At 41.8% G+C, this 11,347-nt stretch overlaps 1 protein-coding gene across 1 annotated transcript in view; it reads right to left on the bottom strand.

Annotated features, from left to right (window-relative positions):
• Nucleotides 1-10,334, bottom strand: part of syt7b (synaptotagmin VIIb) — a gene marked incomplete at both ends in the record, with an annotated part of 148,066 nt that extends 137,732 nt beyond the window's left edge. The window contains one exon of the mRNA XM_080730007.1: nt 10,301-10,334. Within this exon, the coding sequence (XP_080586133.1) occupies nt 10,301-10,334 (34 nt within the window). The remainder of the gene's footprint in view (nt 1-10,300) is intronic.
• Nucleotides 10,335-11,347: the final 1,013 nt, after the last annotated feature.

Below are 11,347 nucleotides of genomic sequence, written 5' to 3' on the forward strand. Positions count from 1 at the left end.
TTTTGCTTCTGGGGGGGTCCCTGGAACTAAATATTTTGAGATGGGGGTCCATAGACAAATACATATCATTTTGGGGGTCCTTCACAAGTTGACATGAAACATTTTTAGCACCATTGACAGAAAAATAGTTGTCTTCATAAAACCTTAGAAGGATTAGAAATATTCAAAGACTTTTTTTCACAATTTAAAAAAAATAGCAGATCTACAAGCTCGCAGCGCGGCAGTTGGTGCTGCACTGTGAGCTTGTATATCTGCTATTTTTCAACCGTTAAAGTACCCAGGGCCCAGAATTTGGTGCGACACCCCTGATACATACAAATGGTGTCCCTCTCTCTCTCTCTCTCTCTCCCTCTCTCTCTCACGTTCAGGAATGCTAACAAAATTGTTCCCAGTGGTCCCTTTCTGTCTGACTCTATTTCTAGAAATTCTGTTCATGTCTTCATCCCAGTTTGGACGTGTCGTTGTGGAAATGTGTGTAAATAGAACATACTGTAGCAGTCTGTCGGCTCTAGTGACCTTACCGTGCATAGAACCTTAAATCTGTACATTTTATAAGTGGGTATCTCCATCATGCTGCCTACAGTCATGGCATGGGATATAAATACATCCATCTGAAACATACCAAATTACATCTGCCTGTCTCTCTCTCCCTGTCACACACGCAAGCACGCACGCACGCACACACAAATAACAAGATTGCAGCCCATTATTATGTTTTCAGCACTTGAGAACAAATCTGGATAATCTGGATAATGCTAATAAGATCAACTCTGACAATTATGCTCTGGACTCATTTAGAATGTGAGATTTACCAGAGGTAACAAAGGTATCTAAAGGCAACCATTTGTATTTTCAATTGGATTCATGGATACATTTGAGTCCCCACTATGCATTCAGGCCAGTATGTTTTTGTCAGGCAGATAAGCACTTAAAAATATACAAATAAAAATAAAGACAGATGAGTCATGATGAAATGCTGGTTACTGCATATTCACACCTTTTTTAACAACGTCGACGATGCAGTTTCACAAGCTCACAACACGGTGCAATGTGAGCCTTCTTTCAACACGGCTTAAGTGGTTAAACAAAATAAAATTTGGTTTGTGTATTTTCATTTACTTGTATAATTAAAGTTAAATGATATTTTTCATTGAAGGTTATCAATCAAAACGTTATTTGGTAATTTCAATTCATGTATTTGTTTGCTTCCAAGTTAAATGTTCTCAAATAGAAGCTAGTTGATTTCAAGGTTTTGCACTTCACACAATCAGTCAAAACATCAGTTATCAGTGGTTTAGGACTCTCCAAAATTAGGAACGGCATTAGACCCCAAGATCTGCCATTGGTTGTTATCTATTCAATACCTGTCACAAAGGTTGTAGGTTTGATTCCTGCTTTAGACCAAATATTATTGATGAAGCCAGTCTGAACGATACCAGGGTGAAGGCGTCAGACAGCTATAATTAACTAAATGTGATCTATATAAAGACATCACTATCAGGGCTCACCTTTTTTTAAAGGATCATTTGGGTGACTTTTACCTGAGACATTATTATTTTAAAGCAAATAACGTAAATACATTTACTTTAGTAGGCTACAATCTATGGCTACTCTACCCACCTCTGCTCAAAACACCCACCTTAGGCCTGATTTATACTTTGATGGTGTGGCCTGTCGGAAATAGCAGATCTATTTCAATAGAACTAAAAGAAAATGTAATGTTTGTGTGATGTCTGTCTATGCGTTTGTTTACCAAAATACTTTCAGCGTATTGTTTAAACACAGCAAACGCGCGGGTGATAGCGTACTCAACCAATAAGCAAAAGCTGACGCAGCGCTCACTGTGAGGACAAGCCAGTGCTGGTCTGGCCAATAAGACGCTGTATTCAGTGGTGTGAATGAGTACTTCAAGTATATTTTGATGCCGACATTACATTGTGGTATTGATACCTTTACTCAATAAAAAACGTGAGTACTTCTTCCACCACTGTCTGTATTAAATGACAATGTTTTGATCATGTAAACTGGTAAATGTTGGCATCGGGTGATGGCATCGTCAAATCCATGGAGGCAGTTATGGGATTGACCGGGAAGTGTATGGAGGATGAAAATATAACCGAGATAACGATAAGCTTAAATGATTTGCGTCTTGTTGCACTCACTCCCATGGTGAGCAAATGCTTTGAGAAGCATGTTAAGGAGCTAATTTGTTGCATACCACCCACCCTGGACCCTAGCCAACTTGCTTACCAGGTAAACAGATCCACTAACAAGAACATAACCACAAAACTCCACATCGCCCTCACCCACTTGGAGAAGGGGAACTCTATGTGAGAAATATAACGATTGCATTCACCACGGCTTCGTAACTCACAAATGGCCCGCTCTTCGCGGGCACTCGCACCTGCGGCGCTCGGGCGCGAAGAGCAGGACCAAGGTCCGCTGGCCTTCACGCCGCTTGCAATGCCGTGGACAATAATCAAACGGCTCCGCCCAGAACTCATGTGCAATTCCAAATTAAGCGTCCAGCGTGGGTGGTATGCAACAAATTAGCTCCTTAACATGCTTCTCAAAGCATTTGCTCACCATTGGAGTGAGTGCAACAAGACGCCAATCATTTAAGCTTATCGTTATCTCGGTTAAATCCCAGTCAATCCCATGACTGCTTCCATGGATTTGACGATGCCATCACCCGATGCCAACATTTACCAGTTTACATGATCAAGAAATTAAATATCGGACAGTCCGTCCGATTGGAAGCCAATCTTAGCCAATCGGGATGGAATATGGAAAATCAGACAGATCCATGTTGATCAAATGAGTGGTTAATATAAGAAAGGGGGAAAAAGATACAAAAATTTGGAGGACCCCCTGTAGTAACTCTGAGGACCCCCGAGGGGTCCCGGACCCCGTTGAATACCCCTGGGCAAGACAGCAGAGTGTCTCTGACCCTCTCAGTCATTATAAAATTGAGGTAAACCGAGACCTCGTGTGGCTTATTGCTTTCCTAAAACGGTTTCAAATATGGCAACATGAAAATCTGAACACATGCCACCATTTTCACATCGGCCGATTTTTGCTAAACATTATTTTTTAATTATTTGTCCAAAGATCTTGCAAATCGGTACACATAATCTCTGTAGTCATGCGATCAAGACGGATCTGTCTGGTTTTTCATATTCCATCATGATTGGTTCCAAGGAGCAATTTTCATTGTTTATTTTATTGTACAAGCTGGCTTATGACTTTGTGATGATAGTTATTTGTAGGAATATATGTGCCTACTTTTAAAAGTAGATAACTGACTTTTGATGTATTGAGGTTTGTGGAGTATTCTATAGTAAACTGTAAGATAATGTGTGTCATTTGTGAATCAGCATCAACTAAACCAACTGATGACACTTCAATTTGTTTAGTTTTTCCCCCCTTATTTATCTCTTGTGCTCTCCCCCTGTCTGTGACACACACACAGACACACAGACACACACACACACACACACACACACACACGCACACACCACACACACACACACACACACACACACACACACACACACGCATGCACACACACACACACACACGTGCGCGCATGCACGCACGCACCATGAAATGGTGAAATCACTCCTGCTCAATATGTAGATATTTGATATTCATTTTAACAGACACGCCCCCTTCCTATACAAACCCATTGTAACTTAAAACTTAAAACTCCATTTAACCTTGTTAAAACACCCGTCCTCGGTTCTGTTGACTGATATTGTCCTTCTAATGCATGAGGGTTTTTTGTCTCCACCAGCCGAAGGCATGGGGGAGAGTATGTTTTCCCCTTCGTCCGTCCGTGCGTCCGTCCGTCCGTGCGTCCGTCCGTGCGTCCGTCTGTGCGTCCGTCCGTGTGTGCGTGCGTCCTCGCAGTTTGTGTGCACCAAATCTCAGTCGCCGTTTGCCCGGTCACTGCCAAAGTGAGCACACACATTCCCTGGATGCCAATCTAGAACCTCTGCCCTACATTTTTCAAATAGGCCTTTTCTAGCGCCACCTAGTGGCCGATGTTCGCAAAACACATTTCTGTGCACTACTCTTACAGATTTCGTCCAAAAATCCTACAAATCGGTAGGAAGTATCTCGACAGTCATGTGATCGACACGGATCTGTCCAATTTTGCATATTCCATCCTGATTGGCTAAGATTGGCTTCCAAAATTTGTAGGATTGAGCCGTTTTGAACAAAATGCCTCAAATCCCAAACGCAAAGTGCAATTATCATGAAATTGCGCACACACGTTCCCACTAGTTCGAGGAAGAAATGCCACTTCAAATTTTTGAAATCAGCCTCATGGTGGCGCTATAACAGGCCGATTTGTGGTTTTACCTATAACTCCATCGATCAGTTTCAAACTTTGTAAGCGCACTCCCTAGAGGCTAAGGATAAGCCTTTGCCATGCATTTCTCATATCAGCCTTTTATAGCGCCACCTTTGGGCCGACTTATGTAAAACACATTTTTGAATATTACTCCTTGAGATTTGATCCAAATATCACGCGAATCGGTACACAGTATCTCTATAGTCATGTGATCAAGTCCGATCCGTCTGATATTTCATATTCCATCCTGATTGGCTAATATTGGCTTCCAAAGTTTGCAGGATTGCACTGTTTTTTAACAAAATGCCTCAAATCATCAACGCAGCTTGCGATTACCGTGAAATTTGCCACACATATTCCCACTAGGTCAAGGAACAAATGCTACCTTTTTCACATTGGCCTGTTATAGCGCCACCAGCAGGTAGACTTTAGCAAAACACATTTTTGGAACACAATGCTTCAAATCATGCATGCAGCGTCCGATTGCCATGAAAGATCTAAGGTGAAGAACATATGCCACCCTTTTTACATTGGCCTATTATACAGTAGCACCACCAGGATGCAAGGCCTGGTGGAGACCTGTGCTCGGAAGAGCACTGCTTCTAGTTTCTTCTTTTTTCATTTACCTTTTTGTTTATTTTTAATAATTTTGTGGGAAAGAAAAAAAAGAAGAAAAAGAAAAACTGTCTGGGGTGCTCACAAAAGCCAGAGTAGACACAGATAAGATGCCCCATGGCCACAACAGAATGTTATATGTCAGTACATTTACAACCAGCATTAAAGCAAAGAAGGTAAGACCATAAACATTGTAGACTAGTCCACTCCAGAGGCCATGTATGGGCCCAATTTATACAGATAGGGTGTGAAGTAAAATTATAAAAGCACAGGTCTCCGCCAGGCCGGGTAGCCTAACCAGGGCTCGCAAAGTTTGTTTGGGAGTCAAAGCCAGTTGGCATGGTTGGCAATACAACATTTGTGAATTTTGGAGTTTCTGTAGGAGTAGTAGCAAAACTAAAACACAAATGGGCAGATGATTTCCTTATATGGCTTTATATGGAGAGTTGCATCATGATCCAAGAAAGAAAGTACATTTAAATTCCAAACTTCTACTTGTGGCAGAGTATTTCTACATTGCGGTATTGATACTTTTACATAAGTAAAGAATGTTTTTACTTTTTCCACAACTGTTCATTTAGAGAGGAACAGAGCTCCTATACTGCGAAACCGGATCTCATCGTTCATTTCAAAGAGCCTTTCAAAAGACTTGATTCGTTTGCGAACGTCCCATCTCTAATGCGTGGCCCATTTGAGGATTTGCATAATGATCCAAGGAATCCAGGGGGGAAAGAATTTTGATTGTAAGACATAAGGTTCAAATTATGATAGAGATTAGCTATTCACAGACAAACACACAGAGGACGGACAGACGGACGAACGGACGGACGGACGGACGGACGGACGGACGGACGGACGGACGGACGGACGGACGGACGGACACTAGCGAAAACAGTCTACGGCCGTCTGACCTGTGGAGACAACAGAACATTATGGGGTCTTCAAGAACTGTGACCTTGTCTATTTCTCAATGTCCACCTCTGAGATGTCCCTTAAGACAAAGCCTCTAATGGAAGTGTTGTTTTTTGAGTTGGAGGGCCCATATGGGATTGTGTGATGGAGCACTTCGCCCTGAAGTCTTACAGAGCATTCAATTTGAAGGTGTCATGGTGATTTCTTTGTTGTGACATCTTCAATGTGAATGATAGGCTAGTCCTTTTGCTTTTCAACAGGTATTTGGGGGATCACAGGGGGGAAATAATAATAATATAATAAATAATAAATAATAATAATAATAATAATAAAATAGCCCTCCGACATTGTGGTACGATATGCAGTGTTGGGCAATATTACTTAGGAGAGTAATCGTTACTTATTACTTATTACTCCTTGGAAAAAGTAATAATATTATATTACTTATTACTTGGAATCAAGAGTAATATGTAATATATTAAGTTATATTACTTTTTTTTTTAACCTGCAAAATCTGTTTAGCCAGCTCCTTTTAGAACTGAATCCAATTTATTGGAACAATAAGAGTCTCTGGGATGCGATTAAAGAAATTATAATTGCAGGCTTTGTAATTAATTAATTTCAATTAATCACATTTTAATCACACATCAATATTTGACCTGGGAACAGTTAGAAACTTTTGTAATGGATTTTATCAATTAATAATTAAGACATATAATATATAACCCAACAAAACATTGCTTATTTTTTATTACATTTAAAACTCTCAGCTCTGTTGAAGACCCCTGCCTATATTATCCTTAAATAATAGGCTACATATTTTCTTTTCTGCCTAAAAAGTGTAGGCTATTTTAGACGTGAGGTGCAGGGGCTCTGGGTGTTCCCACTAAGGAAAGTAGGCTTTCAACTCCCTAAAACCGTCTATTTCGGTGAGTAGTTTTACATTTTATAACAGACATGAGGCTTATTGGGCTCAGACAGTGGAGGCTACGCTAACTGGCTATTAGTGGCTAACAGCAGCAACTCAGTCCGCAGTGGTCCACGGTGGTCCCGCTGAGCTCCGCGGACGGTCCGCGGCGGACCCCCGCGAGGCCGCGACGGACCCCTCCGCGGCGGACCCCCGCGGACCCCTCCGCGGCCGAGAGGAGTGCTTGTAGATTGTAAATGTCCCATCCATGTAAGCGTGTCGCACGCTGATGCTCGCTCTGTGACTGTGACAGGCAGCGCAGCGCTGACACTGGTCATGACATAAGCAACGTCATAACTGTGCGCACTGCGCAAATGACTGATCTACAAGCTACATCGCATCTCTGTAGAAGTGTAGATGTATGTTGATGTCTTGTAGATCTGTTCTTTTTCAGCAATCGGCTAAAATGGCTAGTAACGGAGTAGCGAGGCTTTTTTTTTGCGGAGTAAAGCGTTATATATTACCATTTTTTTTAGAGTAATACCTTATATTACTCGTTACTGGAAAAAGTAATAATATTACAGTAATATATTATTAGTAATTCGTTACTGCCCAACACTGACGATATGTAATGTTGATAGCAAGTTTAGGTGCCCAGCATGGCCCCTAGATCACCTGGTCATTTTTCCAGTTTGTTCAGTAATCCAGTCATGTCTATTTTACATTCTCTGTTTTTCAGTATTTCAGACTGTGTTGGGTTTATTTAGGCCTATGTGTGCCGTAACTTAAACTACATATCATGTTGGATACTTTATACTCTAGTTTGGCATTTCTTATGCAGAGTAACTTGCCAGATGGAAGAATTTATGGTGTCACTTTCACCTATAAGCGGATTCTCTGGGAGTATAGAAAAAACAGAGACAATCACTTACCTCACCCTATGATGAGTGCAATACAAGGAGAATTTTCATTTCATCACTTTATGTTGAAGAAAGTTTACTTTAGGCCTAACTTCCGGTTCAAACTGTGCCATGTACAGTAGAAGCTGAAGAATGTCCCTGGGCATGCCCGTGGGGTTCAGTGGGAGCTCAGGGCTCAGAGCTCTTGGGCTTCATTCGTGCATGAGACGATTTAGCCCAGAAGTACTTAAAATGTGTGTGTTTTCTTCTTCTATGCTATGGGAAAGGTTAACACTGCATGCCAAAATGAGAGGTTTTGGATCACATTGCGAGCATTGTTTTGAAATTATAACCTTTTATGATGTTAATCTTGGGCTCAATATACTTCTATTCATCAAGTAGTTTTTTTTCTTTTTATTCTTCATTCACAGTAATAAGGAATTTTATACAAAGAAAATTCCCCTCTATTCAAGACATCACGGGTGAGTATAGGCCTACAGGACAGAAATAAAGTAATTTAGTCATTCATTTGCTGCTTTAAATTCTATCGTTTTAGCGATTTTAATGATTTTGTGTGGGGCATGCATACAAGTAAATATGTATTTTTAGAGTAATTCCCAAGATGCACCGCAAACTTTCATGGGCAGATGTGACTTATGGGGGCTACAAGTGTTACTGTAAATAGTAGAAAAGAAATCACTGGCTTATTGTGTCTAAAAATACATATTTAGTCACTTGTAAGCATGCACCCGCAGCACCCCACTGAATTCTAAATTGCTAAACTGGCTAAAACGATAGAAAGCACTCATCTTTTCTTTTCTCTAATTACAATCTAAAATATGAACCCTTGTCGTAAAAAAACAAAGTTGTCCTTTAAGACAGATTGTGTCCAATGAGCTATTAGGCCTACTGTATGTTTCAACAGAAACTGTTGCTGTCATATTCAAATAGACCCACTGATATGCTCAGGGCAGGCCTAAATGATAAAGTTAAAGACAATGGAGAAAATGGTGCATCATGAAAATAGCCTACTGAATTCGTGACCGTGGTGAAGTTGGTTTCAGATTGGATGCAGTTGGATATTCGATCCATGTGTACAGTAGCCTATATAGATCAGAGGTCTTCAACAGGGGGTCCGGGACCCCTAGGGGGTCCTCTGAGTTGCTACAGGGGGTCCTAAATATCTTTACGTGATAGAAACTTTTTTTTAATCCTTTTTTATATTAACCACTTGAACGTCCGTATTCAAAGAACTTAGGCCAAAAATAGAAAAGCTCACAACGCCTCACAGGCTATTTTCGGCAAAGAGCTTGTGCAGAGGGGAAAAAGAGAGGGAAGGGTCATGTGTATTAAGTATTGACGGTTCAAATGGTTAAACATCCGAAAACACAAATTGACATGAATCCAAAATACACTGATGATTGTGATGTCAAATGATGAAACTATATGGAATCTATGAAAAGATTGTGGGGGGTCCCTGGTTCATCTCTCTCTCTCTCTCTCTCTCTCTCTCTCTCTCTCTCTCTCTCTCTCTCTCTCTCTCTCTCTCTCTCAGCTAACAAGGGGTCCTTGGGCTGAAAACGTTGAAGACCCCTGCTATAGCCCATAGAATGGTGGGGGCACAAAACTCACATTGTCTTCATGCTGTGCCTTGCTTGCTATTATGCATCATGGAACACATACAACGCCTTGTAGCATTTTAAAGGCGATGTATTTTATAAGGACATTCACAGACATCTCCTTCAGCATCAGGTGTTTGATCAGTAGTCTAACCACCACTCGATGGCAGTCAGAGCAACATCCCGTACGAATAGGCTATAACACAATTTGACAATTAAGACAAAAAAAGGCAGATTGCTTCCTATAGGTGAAGCGTGTTTCCAACTCCCAACTGTCTTGTTATATCGTCCGATCCCTCAACCCTTCCCTGTCCTTTATCTTCTCCTTTCCTTGCCTTGCCTTTTCCTTTCCATCCCATCCACTATACGGAGGATGCCGAATCCTGGCACGTCTAGGCTATTAGGTGCGGCGTCAACACAAATGCGCGCGCGTGAAGGCAGCCACACGCACGCACGGTCTCGTACACACGAAGAAGACACAATAACACGGCCGGCTACTCCCTCGTGGGTATGCTGGGAGAATGGATGACCTTGTGCGTTTCAACCCAGGTCACCTCACGGCTCACGCGAAACCCGCGGCTGTGCGGAGTGTGCGCGGCTGCATGCATGAGCTCCACAATGGAGCACAACAAGTGCCAAGTGTCGTTCCTCGCAGCACCGTCTGCTGCCACCCTAAATCACCACACCACACCATTAGCACGTTATATATGCATGCCCCCCATCCTTTAGGAGACAATGCTATGAGAAAAATAGCCAGTTTTAACGCTGGTGAGTGATGGGCCCGTGTGGACGATAGTAAAATGAGCAATTATCACAGATTGTTGGAATGACCCCAGCCATCATCACTTGAGCCCAACATGTCAAGGACGTTTTGCAGCCAAACACGACTGCTGTAAACTAACGGGAGACCAGAGACATAGATTGAAAATAAATTGCTAGATTATTATTATTCACCGATGATGACAAAATTGACACATCTTCCACTCACCTTTGCTGTTATCTTCTTCGCTGTTCAGATGCATGTCTCTTCTTTTCGTGTGTTCATTTATTTATTTATTTAAAACGCGTGCTTCCTATGAGTTTTTAAGTTAAAAACTCTTTATTCCAATTTTAGGATTCGTAGTTCTTGCCGTTTATCGCCGTGTTCAGCTGGCTGTGGCGCGCCCGAACGCGCGTTCACTTGTGCGTCCTCCCCGTGTGTCTGCCTGTGTGGAGCAGGTATAGTGATGTTGTTGGAGTGCATGTGCACTGTGCAATGCATGCATTTAGCTGCCCACAACCGCTCAAAGGGATGGATGGATGGATGGATGGTCGCAATAAAGGTTGCAGGGAGGGGACGACAGACGGGCGGGGTGACGTGAAGAAACAAGTCAGTAGGAGGTATAGCCCTACTCACAGCTGGAGATGATGCGAATCCGTGCGCCCAGTGGTGGGAAGAGTAGGTCTACTCACGTTCTTTACTCAAGTAAAAGTATCAATACTGCTATGTAGAAATAGGGCTAGCCTACTCTGTTACAATTTACATTTCGGAATTCAACATGTAGGCCTACTTGAGTAAAACGTACAAAAGTATTGTATAGTCTATATCAAACTCTACAAAGTAACTACAATTTAAATAATTGTAGTTACAACACTATTTGCCTGTGAGATGTAGTGGAGTAGCCTAGAACATTTGGAAATAATCCAGTAAAGTAAAAGTACATCAGTAGGCCTACTGTAGAGTAGGCTACAGTAGGCTGCTTGAGTAAATCTATTTGTTACTTTACACCACTGCGTGCGCCTTCAATGTTGCCCATTTCCCAAAAGGTTCCATATCGCCACCACCACCATATTGCACGGCTCTGTTCAGACAAATACTGAGTAGACTAATATAGGCTACTCACACAGCACTTAATTAAATTCCTTGTCAGCAATATAGGTCTATAATTGTAAATAATAGATGCCAATCAATCACTTCCTTAAGACGCTATCTGTGTCACTCTGGTGGCTGGATGGAGCGCGTATTATAGCATAGCTTATAGGCTATAGTATCAAG

This window comes from Nannobrachium achirus (assembly GCF_963921795.1).
Source record: "Nannobrachium achirus genome assembly, chromosome: 7".
Classification (NCBI taxonomy): domain Eukaryota; kingdom Metazoa; phylum Chordata; class Actinopteri; order Myctophiformes; family Myctophidae; genus Nannobrachium; species Nannobrachium achirus.